Source organism: Artemia sp. Qi Xiang Cuo, chromosome 3 (genome assembly GCF_049724085.1).
Source record: "Artemia sp. Qi Xiang Cuo chromosome 3, ASM4972408v1, whole genome shotgun sequence".
Taxonomy (NCBI): Eukaryota; Metazoa; Arthropoda; class Branchiopoda; order Anostraca; family Artemiidae; genus Artemia; species Artemia sp. Qi Xiang Cuo.
Window position 1 is genome coordinate 48,342,906 of NC_142796.1, and position 18,596 is coordinate 48,361,501.

At 34.0% G+C, this 18,596-nt stretch overlaps 1 protein-coding gene and 1 pseudogene across 3 annotated transcripts in view; one reads left to right on the top strand and one right to left on the bottom strand.

Moving 5' to 3' along the window:
* Positions 1 to 18,596, bottom strand: part of LOC148954204 (serine/threonine-protein phosphatase 2A regulatory subunit B'' subunit gamma-like) — a 251,242-nt gene that overhangs the window by 148,891 nt on the left and 83,755 nt on the right. For all 3 annotated transcript variants that reach the window (XM_089086036.1, XM_089086038.1, XM_089086037.1), the window contains exons 2-3: positions 6,392 to 6,581; positions 1,692 to 1,973 (exon numbers count right to left, since the gene is read on the bottom strand). In XM_089086036.1, coding sequence (XP_088942162.1) covers positions 1,692 to 1,973; positions 6,392 to 6,581 — 472 coding nt within the window. The remainder of the gene's footprint in view (positions 1 to 1,691; positions 1,974 to 6,391; positions 6,582 to 18,596) is intronic.
* LOC148954209 (stomatin pseudogene) lies at positions 9,269 to 10,138 on the top strand (annotated as a pseudogene).

An 18,596-nucleotide genomic window follows, 5' to 3' on the forward strand; every position in this document is an offset into this window, starting at 1 on the left:
ACATATTCAACCTATGTTATACCTTTATTACAGGTGCATAAGGCACATATTCAAACCGAATCTACACGATCAGGTCCTGAACGAAATAATAAGAAAACGTTGGAGACCGACGTCTAACCTGGAAACCATCATTTGCCGCCACCATCCCTCCTGGTTCAGCTATGCCTCTCACACAACTGGTAACTTCAATGTTTCAAGAGCACTTGGTTACAAACCACTCCCAAGCTGGAACTCAGATATAGAGGTCATTCAAAATCTTGGATGAGCAATATCAAACCAGACCTTAAACCCATTGGTAGGTTTGGACGACATTACCGCCGATGGGATCCCTCCTGGCTTGAAATAATTACCCCTTTGACCCTTGATTGCACCCGATGGAATGTAACCGTCTGCCACCTCCTAGCGCCAGGGAAAGCTGCAAAGCTTGTGTCCTGATTCAAGCACAAGAAAGTAAGTACCTATATCATATTTTATGTCTGTCTTACTTTAATTTCTATCAAGAAAAGGAAATGATGAAAAAAAGCAAGATATTCTTCTGCAATTATCAAAGAATTGATACATAGATTAACTATTAGATAATAGAAGTGCGATTACGAAAAATAACAGAAAGAACGAAAAAAACGTGCCTATGTCTGTTCTTGCTCATCTAGCTTATAGTGATTCCATCCCAAGTACTTCTAGTGTCAGCTTTAAAGTACCAAGGACAAAAAAAAATATGTATATGAATATTTTGGGCCCCTCCCCCTGGACCCCTTTTAGGACTATTCATGTCTGAAGACAACGATATTCTAACATTTTTCTATTGGCTATTTCAAAATTATGATGTATCTAGGCCAGTCCTACGTTTTTGTCAATGCTGCTATGTTGAGCAGTGAAAATAAATAACCAATAGTAATTAGCTAAATTCGACAATAGTTTTCGACAGAAAAAATTCAGACCTTAACAATCTGTTGATTCTTAAAGACAGCTGCACATTCAGTGGAAAGCAACACCTTATTAAGCTGTTTGGTGCCAGAGGTTTTCAACTTAGTTTTGTCTCATTTTTCACCCACGTTTATTTTTCTAAATGTTGGTGCCAGCTACCCACACCCATATTCATGTTCCTTTTTGGTGGCCGTTAATAGCGAAAACTGCAATACCGTATGTTAAGGCCTTTTTCACAAACGAAAAAAACACACCTGTTAATAATGTTGAAAATATAATGTCCTCTGCTGCATAGTTACCATGATTTTGTTTGATTTTGGTGTTATTTGAAGGGAAAAACAATTCTTACTGGATATTATTCATATGTGAGATGCTTGTCTCTGTTTTTTTTTTTTTTTTTTTTATATGTTTGTTTAATTTAATTTAGTTTTTATTCCATTGATAAAGGCTTCCAGACGTGAAGTCGAAATAGTCGGACCTTCTTACAAAAAAAGTTTGTTTTTTGTTTTATTTTTCACAGTCTTATCTAGAATATTATACCCCTTTTTTCTATATTTTCACTTGTTTGTATTGTAAATGGAAAGGCAGCATGGTCTAAGAAATTATTTGCCAGTAACACCTTATCACAAAACCACGCCCATTTCTCCTTCAAAATATTGAGTAGCCATTTCATTGCCTGTAAACAGGTATGTGACCTTATTCAACCTAAACAGATGAATTTAAATAAAAGCATGAAATAAGAAGCTGTTCAAAAGAAAAATACATACACTTTCTCGTAAATACCCTTGACCGGTAGCATCATATAACGAGAGTCCAATTCTGGTTTGTTTCAACCAAACTTTTCTCATAATGTAGTTGAACAAATCCAAGATGGCAATTTTTCCTAATGGATCGCTCCTTCTCAATCGGGCATATACCTTGGCAGTGAAATAGGGGGCATATTTTTCTCCTGCCATATTTCCAACACTGCGGAAATCAGCGTAGTTTATGAGTTGCTCATCTGCTGATACACCGGGTATCTGATAACGGTCTAATAGCATCCAAATTGACTGCAATAAAAATTAGTTAGATCAATAGTAATAACTTATTTATATTTTTTTCTTTATATTGGTTTTATTTTCATACAGTTTCTTTTTTTCATATTTCATAAATGACATTGCAGCATTTAGACATATATATATATATATATATATATATATATATATATATATATATATATATATATATATATATATATATATATATATATATATATATATATATATATATATATATATATATATATATATATATATATATATATATAAGTTTTAAAAAGATCAGAATATGCAGGCATGTCTGTAAAAAAAGAGAGTAGATTTCTCACTTGTCAGTGGTCAAAAAAAGGAAACAAGAAAAATTAAGATTGAATTAAGATGATTTTTCGAGACAGTAAAATAGGAAACAATAATATCCAAATATTTCAACTGCAGGGTCTAAAATCATATATAATCTATCGGTAGTGGAACTGGACTTGATCCCCCCCCCCCTGGTACCTCAACAAAATTCACCTTTTTCACAAGTGATAAAATTTTAAACTGCGCTCATTGGCATCCAGTGAATTCTTGCTAAGTCCCAGATTCACATATCTACCTCGTGACACACACACAAAAAAAAATAATTAGAAAATAAAGATTATTACTATAGAACACAAGCGGAGAACTATTAATCAACAAAGAACATTATATCCACGGCTTTTAAAATGATAAACTGATTGTTTTAATTTGTCTTTGGTTTTACAGCAAAATCGCAGAGAAGGAAGGGGGGGGGGGCTAGCATTGAGTAAGAGCTCATAATCGCAACTTCATAATTACTAATTATCTCATTAACTAATAATGAACTTAATTATCCAAAAATTAAATAATTAATTTAGATTAATTGCTTGGGCAGACCACACAGTTTAAAGGAAATTGTTGGTATGGAAAACAATGTTTATTATACATTTAGTAATATGTTTACAAACTATATATAATTTCGAATAAAGTAAAACTGATTTAATAAAAATGAAAAAAAAAACACAGACCACTGTTTTGATACTTTGCAGCAGCGGTTCCCAAACTTATTTAACCAACACTTTCCACAAAATAATCTTACTCAGCAATCCCTTCGAATTAATTATACTCAAATTTAATAATGATTAAACAGAAAAATATATGCATTAGTTTTTCTAACTAATAAGTAGTTTAGAACATCGATGATCTAAACTATATATTAAGCTTGAGCTAATAGAAAAAGTCGAAATATGCAAAATCATTTTATGGAGAACCATGAGCCTAGTTAGGTGTTAATGATTTAGCAATCAATAAACAATCCAGTAGTCATTTAACCATTTAGCAGCTCCATTTTCGTCAACAGTCATCCTTAAACATTACAATTCACTATTCGCAATGCATCTCTAACAAGCTATTTGTCATCACTTGCAACGTACCGTACGTACCTTGTAATGTACTGCAACGTACATATGGTCACTTCTTTACATGACTGTATTAAAAATTAAATAATCCTTTTTTTTCAGTTTATAAAGGCATTAAATTTCTACAAAATAATCTTGTTTCCATGAAATATTTCACTATATAGCACCTAAGATTAATAACTGTCACCCATTTTATTACCGTATATATGTCCCTTTATATAAATGTGTCCTGTATATATTGTCCTTCTATATAATTTTGCTTTCCCCCTTTTTTCTGTTGCTCTGCAAAGGGTAACAGCGGTGGATTTGCCCAGACCACGCATTGCATGCTGAAGGCAGAGAATCAGGCGATCAGTATCTGCACTATGTAGACTATTGGTCAGCATGCGAAACAGCTTTTTTATTTGTATGTCTTGATTTAAAATTTAAGGTTGTTAAAATAGATTGGCGTATTGAATTAACATTCTCCTCAAACATTTTGCATGAGTCACCACGTTAATTGTTTAATTTGATCTCATTCATTCCATTCCCCTTATGTTGATGAATTGAGGGGGAAAAAACTCATTCATAATTCCTTTCCCCTGATTGGTTCGCCTCTTCTTGGTCTGCGAAAGAGGCGACTTTACTTGGTTTCACTTATATGTTTTTTAGTTTAAATTGAGTTTTGTCTTGTTTATGGTTTTACAATGAAAAGCGGTTTTTTTGTGTATTTATTAAAAAAAACTTTTTCCACAAAATAAGTTTTTCAAAGAGAAGTAAAGAACTCCATTAAACCAAAAATGAGCAAAAATAGAATAAAATAATCTACCAAGCGTGAAACTACCACAAATCAGCATCAACAAATAAATGAAACACAAAACGATAAGAAATTACAATAAATAACCGAGTCAAACTCAAAACCAGCAGGAATTACTATGAGTAAGGCTCAAAGCCCCTATGCCTTCCCAAGGTCAGAACATAATTTGCACTTTACTGAAAAAAATATAAATGTTTTTATTTTTATAACTTTAATAAATCAAATAATATTAACATTTTGATTAATAAATATAAGTATATGTATATTAAACTGACAATGCAAACTCATTTGTAAAAAAATAATAAAAAAAATAATACATTGCGCCAACATCGTTCTTTACTTGCTGCCTTTACTTAGGCAGCGCAATTGCACTGCCTAAGTAAAGGCAGCATTTCTTAATCCAAGTTAGGTTGGGGAAGGTTGCCAGAGCCGAGTGTGTCAGCTTGGTCAAAAATATTTCCCAGAGAGAGGGGGAATATCATAGTAGTGGTTTTCTTTACTGTTGTATGACCAAGGAATTATTGGCTAAAGATCTTAGCCTATAGCCCGTCACAGCTTCATATGCTAATACATGTTGGAGTGTGGTACATACGTTACCAATATTGGTATTAGTTGTCTTCACACCCGTGATACAGACTAACATCAAATAGTAAAACAATACCATACCAAATACGGCAAACTAAGTTTTTCCAAATATGAATTGAAAAACTTCATAAAAAAATTACACCAATATGCTATTTTTCCGGAAGATTTTAAAAAAAAATTTTTAACATGCTTGTCTCAATTATTACGATGTTATTTATTGTTTTTCTTTCTTTTTTTTACCATTTTGTTATTACCAGTAGTTATTACTTGATTTTTTTTTAGGGTAAATAAGCAAAATATAAGTTCCCTTATAACTGTTTTTGCATGTTTACTTAAAATCCAATTTGTAAGACTTAAAACTTTGTCTGAATTTCAGTCAATCAGAATAAATACACCATTTTAAAGTTGAGAGCATCTTACTCAGCATGGATATGACTAGAAAAACACTTAATTAAAATATAATTTTAACGTATGAACCTTATTTTATTCAAATATGTAAGGAAATGAAGTTTTTCCCACATGAACAAAAAATGATTTTGTAACAGAATTTGCATAAATTTGCTTATATATGATATGAACTACTACAACTACTACTAACAGCTCACTACAACACCAAGTCCCCTGAGACCAGCACCAAGCCTCCTCTGCCACAATCTGTTTAAAGTCTCCTTCCTAACCCCCTCCTAGGAAGTTCCTATTTCCCTTAAATCTTTCTTACGAAATCCTCCAGCCCCATTTCGGTACAATCTGGTTTTCCTTTGGCCCTTGACGGTTGGGTGACCAGGAATATATTTGGCAATTTGTCACCCTTCATCTACAGAATGTGCCCTAGCCATCCCAACCTTTCTCTCATTATAGCCTAAGAAAGCAGGATTGAACCACCTTTTTTGTAACGCTTACTGTTTGAGTCACAGTCAGTCGGTCGAGTACCCATAATGCTCCATAGGCAATTTCTCTGGAAAACATCTATCAAATCCTCCTCTATCTTTTGTAGCGCAAACACTCTAAAACCATACTTGACAACTGTCATCACTATAGCTTCCAATATTCTACTATTGGTTCACAGACTTATCTTCTTATTCTTCCAAACTTTTTCCCCATGTAAAAAAATCACCATGAGCCTTGATTATTTTACTTTCAACATCTTCACTGCACCCACCATATTTACTAACAATACTACCTAGGTGAGTGGAGCTGTCCACTTGATCAATTTTGTTGTTACCCACCATAACCTCTTCACCTTCACTTATTCCTATTCTTGGCAATTTAGTCTTCTTAATATTAAATTTCAACCCTATTCTTGCACCCTGAACTCTCAAAACCTCTAAAAATTCTTTCATTTTGCTAAAATTTCAATTGAAGATGGAAATTAATACAAATGAAATAATGGAGCTTAAAACAAATAGAAATGACAAAGTTAAATGCATGACGATACAAAATACTAGTTCTAATACAAATACTTCTATAAATATTACATGCTAAAACTACCTGACTTGAAAAAAATGAATACAATCATTAGAAAAAATAAGTATTTTGTTTGATTTTAAGATTGATTTTAAAACTTGAATGAGCATACATAGGCTAATATGGAGCCTAAAAATAAACAGCAATGAATAGGACAAAAATTAGGTTACCTTTAATTCATTATGATCCAATAAATCTGAGCTTTTATCTTGAAGAAAAACAGTTCTAGCTTCTTCAAACAGCTTTTGTTGAAATGAATTACTTGTGCTTCCAGACAGAATGGAATGAACTGGGTAATAAAATTTTTTTATCACTTTGTTTTGATTCTTTTCATTGCCTTCTTCTGTCACGTCCATTGTCCTGAAACCAAAAATTGACAAAAGATAATGGGTGCTACAGAGAAGCATATTGTTTATAATTAATTAGTTGTTATTACCTTCATCCTAAACAGCTCATACCCACATAATCAACCACTTAGCATTGCCTATGTAAAGAGCAATATGGCTTTAATATAATATACTAGATTGCTGCTACAGCTAAAACCCTGATTTATAGTTTGTTCCTTATTATAGTCCACATCACTCTTTACTTAGGCACTGCTAATGCACTGCCAATGATTTTCAAAGATAAATTACAAATAGAAAAAATCCTACACTTTTTTCTTAGTTTGAATAGTAAGAGACTATCCTCAGAAGAAGAAGCAGCTAAAGAAGTTAAATGTAGAAACATACCCTAGAAAGGCTTACCAATGACAATACTGCCACTAAAGCAAAGACTACTGGTATTAATTAATATTTTAATGATTATGAGCTAGCATTTGTTCTTGATTGTAAATAATCATAAATTGTTTATAAATACACCAATTTCCATCAAAATAAGCAATTAACCAGCACTATATGATGTTCCAATGCCCTGTTAGCTGAAGAGGAATAAAATGGGAAGAAAAAGGATGCCGTCGATGTAGAATATTGTGGTTGAAGCCACTTTTTTGTTTTTCAAGCCAATAGATTTTCCTTGTTGCTCAACCTAAAGGACGTTAAGTTTCCTAAATAAGGGTTTCGCACAAGTCGGTTCTAATGGTGTACTTTTTGTTTTGATCTGACACTATTTTTAGAAGCTATAATGTATTATAGTTTTTACTATGGGACGTGATCGTCTCTTACTAGGTTGCTAGCTACTGCTGCAACCCAGATTTACAAACTTTTGCAGTTTTTTCCCTTGCCTTTTCCTTTATCAGCTGTTGGATTCATTCCTAATATAGAATAAATTTGCAAGAGTTAGTTTTTTACTATAAATGATTACAAACAAGAAAAAGCCTATGACTTTTTCTTGTTTAGAAGAGTAAGAGACGATCCTCAGATAATCAGGCAGTTGAGCAACTCCAGTATATGGTGTAATTTGTTTTTTGCTTGGATTCAGATATATCACCAACCTTGATACCGGTAAAACTTACATGTTCCCCATTTATAATTGACTCTGCTGATACTTTATATACAAATTTTCAGCTATCTCTACAACCATGATAAAGATGAAACTTCAATAATCCATATTTATAACGAACTATATCAGTCCTTTATGTACATTCCATCAGACGTCTATTTCAAGGCATTTTAGATTTTTTTCAAAATCATCACAGTTTTCTTTTGTTTAAAAACTTTTAATTTTAAGGTAAATAGAAAAATAGTTACTATTCCTGAATCATTGTCAGATGGCAATTTTTCTAACTAGGCAGTTTTTCAAAAGGTATTTCTTAAGTTTTGTTACTAGGGGCCATGGTTCGCCTTTTACTATGTTACAGCTAGGGCTGCAACTATGATCTCATCAGTTACACCAAGTTTATTTTCATGTTTTAATATTTCTGTCACAATAGAATAGAGTTCATTCTTTACTAAATTTCATTTTTTTTTTACTATTTTGGTTTTACTGCAATTTATTAACTAAGCCGAATATGCGTCGTGGTTTGCTCTTTACTAGGTTTCAGCTATCTGCACAGCCATGATACCAATGAAACTTAAATAATCCCCGTTTATAATTAACTATACCGATCCTTTATATAATCACTTACTATTGGCTATAGTTTGTTGTATAATATAATGCATAGTACTTCAGTTACTAAGGGGCTATAGTTTGTCGCTTAAAATATAAACATCGTAATATTACGTTCAAGTTTCCTTCATAGGAGTTTTGGACAAGGTGGTTTTAATAGTATGCTATGTGTTTCGATAGCTATTTTGTTCAAAATAGTCAAAAGGTCCAATAACTGCCCCCAAGGATAATATACCCCTAGGGCGAGGACTGTAAATTATGGAAGTTAATTATGAACTTATTATGAACAACATTAAAACCTAAAACGAATAGAAATTATTCTGGATATGAAAGGGACTGTCTCCTCTTCAACACCTCGCTCTTTATGCTAAAGTTTGACTCTTTCCCACAACTCTATTTTTAAAACAATAAAAAACTTAAGCGTAAAGAGTGAGGCGCTGAGGAAGGGACAGCCCCTCTCATATACAGAATAATTTCCATTCATTTTAAGTTTTAATGTTGCTCCTTACTTTCAGTTAAAAAAACTTGTTTTTTGTATTTAATTACATATAGAATTGAAAACTGATACATTATAGTTATATAAAATGCAGTATTTTTTTGTTTTTAATGGTAAATCTTATTTTTGAATTGAACTAGAATATTTCCTGAAAATTTTAAATAAAATAAATTTATTTCATCTGTCAGTTAAAAGTTATAATTGTCTCCTGGAATCGAACATTTTCGGCTTAACTATTATGGTGTGCATCTCTTTAGCATTGTGCTATTTTTCTATAGCAAAAAACAAAATTCGAACTAAAATTTATTTTATTTTAGTTATCTGTTTAGAATTGCTAAGGTTATTAGGTAAACTGCATAAATATTTACGATGTCAGAGCAATAATTTTATTGTTTCAATTCAAGCTAAAAAAAATAACTAAAAATTTAGAATTAGTTTTATTTTTGGTTTGATAAAAAAGACTCGATACATAATTTTATGGATATAACTTTATATTGAAAAGAGCATGATTTCAATATCTCCTGACAACGACATTGAAGCTGGTTTGACTAAAAAAGGCAATGAGGGCCCAGAGCCGCAAAATTTTGCAGCTGGCTCGACAAATAAAGGACCTTTTAGAATGCTAATCGTACTTTTATCTTGGTTTGCTTTCATTATAACATTCCCCATCAGTATTTTTTCGGCTATAAAGATTGTTCAGGAATATGAGCGCATCGTGATATTCCGTCTTGGGCGATTGACTAAAGGTGGACCCAAAGGTCCTGGTGTTTTTCTCCTAAACCCTATTATGGACAGTTTCAAAAAAGTTGATCTGAGAACCATGTCATTTAATGTTCCTCCACAAGAGATATTGTCAAGAGACTCTGTGACATTGAAGGTTGATGCTGTAATATACTTTAGAGTCTCCGATGCGACAATGGCAATCACAAATATTTATGACTACAATAAAGCCACTCAGCTACTTGCTGCCTCTATACTAAGAAATGTTCTGGGAACTAAGGCAATGACTGATATCTTGTCATCCAGAGAAGAAATTTCACACAGTATGCAGTCGATACTTGATTTGGCAACCAATAATTGGGGAGTCAAGGTAGAGCGAGTTGAAATTAAAGATGTTCAACTTCCAGTAGAACTTCAGAGGTCAATGGCAGCAGAGGCTGAGGCTACACGTGAAGCAAATGCTAAGGTTATTGCTGCTAAGGGAGAGCAAAATGCAGCGCTTGCTCTTAAAGATGCATCAGATGTACTTGTTGAATCTCCAGCTGCCATTCAGCTACGATATTTACAGACACTCACCACCATTTCCGCCGAAAAAAATTCGACAATTGTGTTTCCTCTACCAATGGATTTACTTGGGTCGCTAATGAAAAAATAATTTCAAATGTCGTAGCCACTTATTTGTGTGCTAAATAATTTGTTCTGTTGTTAAATATAGTCAGAGTTTGTTAGACATTGAAATATCGTGGTCAAAGCGGTAGCGACAGCCTAGTAAAGGACGAGCCACGGCCAAAAGTGACCAAAAATTTATCATTTTAAATCCGGGCTGCAGCAGTAGCTAGCAACCTAGTAAGAGACAATCACGTCCCTTAATAACAATTATTTGAAAAAAACTACGTTTTCTAAAGAGTTAAAGAGGCTGAGTTAAAAGGTCGAACCTTAAAACGTACAGGGATTAGGAGGCACAGTTGGGGGCTACCGTCCCCCAAACCCCCCTCTTTCGCAGCCTTTAAATATAAAAAAAAATTCTTTAAACTGAAAGTAAGGAGCGACATTAAAACTTAAAACGAACAGAAATTATTCCGTATATGAAAGAGGCTGTGCCCTCCTCAACGCCTCGCTCTTTACGCTAAAGTTTGTCGTTCTCACAACACTTTTTTTTAACAATAAAAACTTTAGCCTAAAGAGCGCGGCGGTGAGGAGGGCCCCGCCCCTTTCATCTACGGACTAATTTCTGTGTGTTGTAAGATTTAATGTCGCTCCTTACTTTCAGTTTAAAGAAATTTTTTGTATATTTAAAGGCTGCGAAAGTGGGGGTTTGGGGGCAGTAGCCCCCCAACTGTGCCTCCTAATCCTTGTACGTTTTAAGGTTCGACCTTTTAACTCAGCCTCTTTAACTCTTTAGAAAACGTAGTTTTTTTCAAATAATTTCTGCACGTTTTTGTACAGTTTATTACTTATTATTGCTTGACTAACTGTTAGCTGATCATGTCAGGAGTTAAAGTTGGGGGGCTGCCACCCCTCAAACGCCCCGCTCTTGAATATTCTTGTGTTAAGGCTTTTAATTCCTGAATACTCAAATCACGTCGTACAGGGTGCCTCCTGATCCCTGTACGTTTTAAGGTTCGAACTTGTGAATCAGCCTCTTTAACAGCCCCCCAACTGTGCCTCCTAATCCCTGTACGTTTTAAGGGTCGACCTTGTAACTCAGCCTCTTTAACTCTTTAGAAAACGTAATTTTTTTCAAATAATTTAAAAAAGAAACTGAATTTCTTTTTAAAGTTAAAATTCAGTATATAAAAAATTTGCTCCGATGGTAAATCGAACCCGAGTTATCCACCTGACTGTCTGGAGTATCAAGCGCTGGACTATACAGACACAATAGTAATTATTTTTTAGTAAATGAAAGCTATTTTCGACGCAAGCAAATTCCCAAAAAACTTGATATTTGGTTTTTTAAAAACAGGGAAGGAGTGATTAGATTGAGCTGAAATTTCGAGGATGAGATTACAGGCCCCAGGAAAGCTTATCCTCTAAATTTCAGCCCGATCAGACAACGTTAAAGGGGGGTGGTGGTGGGAAAAATTAACATGGGCTAATATAGGAAAACGAGGATTTTCGTAAATATAAAGTCGGGGGATAATTTTTTCGTTCAGAAAATATCAAAAGGCCCTAATAGGTCGAATTCTGCTTCGAATGAGTCCTCATTCAACCGGATTCGTTGCCAACTGTGGCCTGTAGGCGTGGCTAAGAAAAAAAAAAAAACTGCTGATGAAATTTAAGTGGCTATATTTGGTTTTTTGAAAACAGGGAAGGAGTGAGCGGATCGAGCTGAAATTTCGAGGATAAGCTCCCTGGCCCTAGGAAAGCTTAACCTCTAAATTTCAGCCCAATCGGACAACGTTAAAGGGGGGCTGTGGTGGGAGGGTCCAAACTTCCGGCCCAGTTTACCCCATGAAGATAAAGTCGGAGGAGCATGAAATTTTGCAAGTTTCTTAGTTTGAGCTTGGGCTACAAAATGCGATTACCGCCGTCTCTCTGCGACCTCTAGGACCTGAAATCGCTTAACATTGTGGTGGGTCGCCTCTTTATAGAGGCACAAGTGTGCCTCCTTGACTACAATAGCCCGTAACTCCTAAAATAAGAGTCAGATCAAAATAACAAGTACAATATTACAACCGCCTTGTCCAAGACCCCTATATAAGAAACTTGCCGTCTCTTGCCTTGAACAACAAGGAAAATAGTATATTGGCTTGAAGGTAATTAAAGTGGCTCCAACAACAATATTCTACACATATGGCATCTTTTTTCTATTTCTCCTCAGATAGCTTGGCACTGGAACATCGCAGAGAGCTGTTTAATGGCTCATTTTAAAGGAAATTGATGTGGTTTAAAGCCTTTTGCATAAAAAAATTATTTTTAAAATACAATCAATTTCTTACGAAAAACTTTATTTTTGTATAACATATGTTATAGCTCATTTTATTAACATCAGGAATTTGTCACATCTACGAGCTTTTGTAATTAACAAAAAAAATATTAAAAATAAAATCAATATTTTTATAACGAACCTTTACCATTATAAGAAGCTTGTAGACATAGTTATGTAAAATGTAGTAATTTTCAGGGGGTTTTGCAGAAAAATACCTGCAAATTTTAAAATTAGTTTGGTTTTATTTTTGCTTCAAATGACTCGTTACGTCATTCTATGAGGTAAAAACATATTATTTAATTCAAAATATGTTGAAAATATATTATGGTCTCAAGAGAACAAAATAAAAAAAAGAAAACCGAGAAAAGTATCAGAGCCAAGCCATCCAAATATCAACTGTAAGAAAACTGTGCTACACAAAAATAGATGTAGGATCATGAAAAAAAGTAAATAAATTTAAAAGACCAGGGTAAATAATTCGAGAAGTAAAAATATTAAGAATTAATTACAAAAAGGACCAAAGTCTATCTCATATCCAGAACTGGCACATTCTTCTTCCTTTCTAAGTAATATAATACTCCCACAACGCCAACAGTGTAAAATAACAGAGTTTTCAGTTTACTTATAACACTCATTCTATTGCAATAATCAATGTTTAAATCATTTCATAAAGCCACATATCAAGTAGTTAGAACCTAAAAAAAAAAAATCTATTTAGAATTTTCAGGTATTTTTCTAGTTTGAATTAAAAGATTAGAATTATTGCTCAGATACCATAAATAATTTTGCAGTTTACATAATAACTTTAGTGATTCAGAACTGAATACTGAAATAAAAAAAATAGATTTTTTTATGGAAATACACATTAAATCAAGCGTCGGGTAGTTAGAACCTAACAAAAAATAAAACTAAATTTAAAATTTTAAGGATTTTTTCTAATTTCAATAAAGAAATTAAATTACTGCTCAGACAACATAATTAATTTTGCAAATCACATAATTACTTTAGCAATTCCAAACTGAAAACTAAAATCACATAAAGAAAGAAAACAAGCAAAAATGGGGTTTTTAGAGGCCAAATGAAAATACTGAAAAAAACACAACAAAGCGAATATTTCGAGAGGACAAACGCCTCTCTTCTTCAGTACGAAACGAAATAATGTATCCAAGAAAGGGCCAAAGAAAAAAACAACAAAAAACAAACTTGGAAAGTCAATTTGAAAAGAACCAAAAAAATAAAGAAAAAACCCAAAACTTAAAAGATGAATAAAATTGAATAAAAGCCAAAAATTATAAGAATTAAAACCAAATACCAAACAACCATAAAAGCAAGTTATTCACCAATATCCGCGATTTGCACAAAATCCAAAAAATTATGAACTGCCATCGATGGATACTAGCCAACAACTGAGGAATAAAAGAAAGGAAAACAATTCATTCACTGAAAAACACAACGAACCAGCAATTAAATAAATTGGAGAACTATTTCATCTGATTTCGGATTTTAATTATTGCATTTCTTGCAGAAACCCTTTGAGATCTAAGGGGTTGGTCACGTGTTTGATTATATGACAGTGAAAGTGGTTTAAGGTTTATTTCTGGGATTACTAAAGTATCGGCTTCTCTTTTGTACCTTTGTCATGCAAAATTAGGCTAGCTTGATTAAACAAAATAGTATGGTCTGGGTTTAAAAAATGTGCAAAATTTTATGTTTTTTCCTGCTTTTTAAGTGCATATAAGTGTATAAGTGTATTATCCGTCAATGGCAGTTCATAATTTTTTTGGATTTTGCGCAAATCGCGGATATTGGCGAATAACTCGCTTTTATGGTTGTTAGGTATTTGGTTTTAATTCTAATAACTTTTGGCTTTTATTCAATTTTATTTATATTTTATGTTTTTGGTTGTTTTCACATTGATTTTCTGCGTTTGTTTTTTGTTGGTTTTTTCTTTGGCACTTCTCTTGGATACATTATTTTGTTTTGCACTGAAGAAGAGAGACGTTGGTCATCTCGAAATATTTGCTTTGTTGTGTTTTTTCAGTATTTTCATTTGGTCTATAAAAACCCCATTTTTGCTCGTTTGTCTTTCTTTATGTTATGTCAGGCCAATGAAAGAAAACTCAAATATATATAAAACAAAAATTATGGAAATAGCACACATCATAATATTGCAGTTGCTTCTCTGCCATATATGGTATGGTTACAACCTAAGATTATGACATCATTCATCAATCTTGTACATGAAAATACAGTTTTTTTGTAAAAAATTGATTTTATTTTAAAAATTAATTTTGTCAATTACAAAAAGTTTTTAAAAACATCAATTGCCTTTAATAACATATAGGATTTGTTATTGTTAAAGTTGGGGCATGTTTGAACCTGGATCTTCAAAATGACTAAGGTTATTCAGGTGAAACTTTTATAGAATGTTGAGGAGGATGTTTAACTAAATGAAAACATGCTATGTGTACGCAGGTTGTTGAAAGGGTATATCAGCAATATCCCAGGAATAATTGATGGCACAAAGTTGAAACTTTCAGGGCTGCTACTACAACCACTACTACTACTATTGAACTAAATCAAAAGGCACTAAGGAACAGCTGAGTATATTATGTTAGCACTTTCAGGGCATATTGAACTAAATTAAAAGAAATCATGTGCATCCGGGTTGTCAAAAAAGTGTAACTACAACATCTCTGGAATGGCTAAGGGTATTAAGATGAAACTCCTGCTGAATTTTGAGGGAGTTGCTGAACTAAATTGAAACATACTATGTACATACAGGTTGTCAAAAAAGTGTATCAGCAATATCTCAGAAACGGCTACATTTACTACTGCTGCTATAACTACCAGCACTATTAGTCTATTACCTTCAATTCCAGCTTGGAGTGAATCTAAGAATTTTCGACTCTTGTAATTGTACATGAAAATACAGTTTTTTGTAAAAAATTGATTTTATTTTAAAAATTAATTTTGTCAATTACGAAAAGTTTTAAATACATCAATTGCCTTTAATAACATATAGGATTTGTTATTGTTAAAGTGGGGGCATGTTTGAACCTGGATCTTCAAAATGACTAAGGTTATTAAGGTGAAACTTTTATAGAATGTTGAGGAGGATGTTTAACTAAATGAAAACATGCTATGTGTACGCAGGTTGTTGAAAGGGTATATCAGCAATATCCCAGGAATAATTGATGGCACAAAGTTGAAACTTTCAGGGCTGCTACTACAACCACTACTACTACTATTGAACTAAATCAAAAGGCACTAAGGAACAGCTGAGTATATTATGTTAGCATTTTCAGGGTATATTGAACTAAATTAAAAGAAATCGTGTGCATCCAGGTTGTCAAAAAAGTGTAACTGCAACATCTCTGGAATGGCTAAGGGTATTAAGATGAAACTCCTGCTGAATTTTGAGGGAGTTGCTGAACTAAATTGAAACATACTATGTACATGCAAGTTGTCAAAAAAGTGTATCAGCAATATCTCAGGAATGGCTACATTTACTACTGCTGCTATAACTACCAGCACTATTAGTCTATTACCTTCAATTGCAGCTTGGAGTGAATCTAAGAATTTTCGACTCTTGTAATGCTCCATCATGACTACTGAAGGCTATTAGACACACTTGCTTGCTACATTTGGGTTGAGGACTCAACAGCTTCCCAGTTGTACAGGAACTCCTGGTGTAACCATTCATTCTAAAAAATTTGCTTTTATGTATTTATTAAATCAGCAGCCACTTATTCTTTAGAAAGTTGATTCCACAAGTTTGTTACTAGCCTGAAGAAATGGCTTCTTTCTTGGATTGAGGAATGTTTCTTGAAGGTTTTCTTTGAATGCCCTCTAGTCACCAAACATTCCGGGGGCCAAGGAGACCAGGAAGAATATTTTTGGAAATAATTTTGTGGGCCATAATCATGCTGCCACGTTTCCTTCAGTATGTGAGAGTAGGAAGCTTCCAATGACACAAACGTCCTTTGTATGGCATTTGTTTGAGGACTTTGACCATTTTGATTGCTCTTTTTTGTACTCTTTCTAGTATTTCTTTGTCCTTCTATAAAGTAGGGTGACACCAGGAACATTCCAACCTCTAGGCATGGGTGAACTAGTGCCTTGTAGAGCTTCATAACTACTTTTGGGCGTCTGCTGGAGATAATCCTTTTGATAATTCCGAGAGATTGGAGGGCTAAAGACAATACAAATTTTGCATGGGTGCTGAACTTAAGTTGACAATCAACAATGACTCCAAGATCTCTTTCTTCAGAAACTGCAGAGAGAGAATTAGCTTGGCGATGGCACTGCTGATGCAGATTGTGATTGCTGAAGGGGATTAAATGGTATTTATCAGCATAAAAAGAGGAGCCATGTATCAGCCCAAGTCCCAAAATGTCAAGGTTCTTTTGGATAGATTGCAGGTCAGAGGGTATAGCTGCTTTTCCAACAAGTTTTGAATCAGCAGCATAAAGAGTGAGGAGGTTTGAAAGAAGGTTGGGTGCATCATTAATAAAGAAGTTGAAGAGACTTGGTCAAAGAATTATCCTCTGAGGAATGCTGCTTAAAACAGTTGTAGACAAGGAGAAATGAGGGACACCTTGAGAGTCATGAACTCCAGCAGCTTGTGTTCTTTCTGAAAGGAAACTATCCACTGGACAATATCATTGTCAACACCTGCTACTTTTAGTTTGGTGATGAATAATTTATGAAATACCCTGTTAAATACTTTAAGAGGTCCAGTAGCACCATGTCAATAGAGAAATCTTTATCCAACAATGATGTGACATACTCATATGTCTGTATTAGGTTATTATCAACGGATACCAAAGATCTGAAGCCATGTTGAGTGGAAGTGACTATATTATTAGCTTCAAAGTGCTGAATTAGAGCTCCATTGACAAATCTCTTAAGCACCTTTACAACTGCAGAAGTGATGCTGACAGGACAGTAATTTTCTGCAAGAGCTTTGAAGCCCTTTTTTGGATTGGTGTGATATAGGATGTTTTCCAATCTGATGGACTAGCCTGGAAGCCTTCTCTGATGTAGACAGCAACTCCTCTTATGCAGTTTGGATGCCCCAGATCAGTGAGACACTGAAATCCAAATATCTACAACAAACTTTTGGTAACAAGAATCATAGTAAATTTTGGCAGAATCTCCACTAATCCAGCAATATCTTCTTCTTCTACTTTTAAGAGCACTTGGGCATCCAGAAGCTTGTGTGTAAGAGAATCAATGTTGCTAGAGATGGCATGTAGGGTATCACTGTTCCAAGACTTTCATGATCTGTTGTCCAGTGGCAAAGGTCCCATAGCTGTTACCACATTTGACACAGGTGGTGCAGGGGTAAATTCAGAAACCACACTAACAAAGCTTGAGTTACTCAAACTATCACATGACAAGAAGAGTTCACTAAGTTCATTTTCAGTAGGAGATATACTAGGATTAACACTTAAAGTTCTACAAAACAAAGAAGATAACTGCAAGAAATTGGGGCTATTTACAGGAGGTGAGGGACAAACTGTTATATCTCCATTGCAGCTGGGTTTTGGGCTAGCTTTGAAGTTTTCTAATCATGATGAGCAGCCATGTTTTTGTCACAATTTTGCCTTTGAAATTACAGTAGATAGGACTGATGGGAAGTGCAATACATAAATTACCTGTCCCCAGCAGTTTAAGGACTAAAATCTGGCTGGTACCAATACAGCTCTTGATTATTTACAAATGCTCCCTTCTATCTCTGAAAAATATACAGAAAAACAGCTTGGCAGCCATAATCTATGGAGTAATGTGGTAGCTGTCTGGTTCAACTTGATGAAGTCTTCAGCCATATCATGTGGTGGTTGTGAAAAATGGTTATGCACAGAGTGTATCAGGATCTCAAAGCAAGAATATTCACTGTTCTGAAAAATGAGTGATAGTCTCACGTGTGAATGGTTTTGCCCAGTTTGTAAGGTTAGTGGAAACACCAGCCTAGGCTCAGACATTACCCAAAAGCTAATTGAAACAACTGTCTCAAAATCTGTGACTGCCTTGCTTAATCAGTTCCAAGAAGATCTCAAGAAAGAGCTAGTCAACATGAATAGTAGAATTTTGAACTTAGAAAGTGATGTCACAAGCAAATGTTCCCTAGCCAAAGTGGAAACTAAAATAGAAGACATAGTTACAAGGAAGCTGAGCC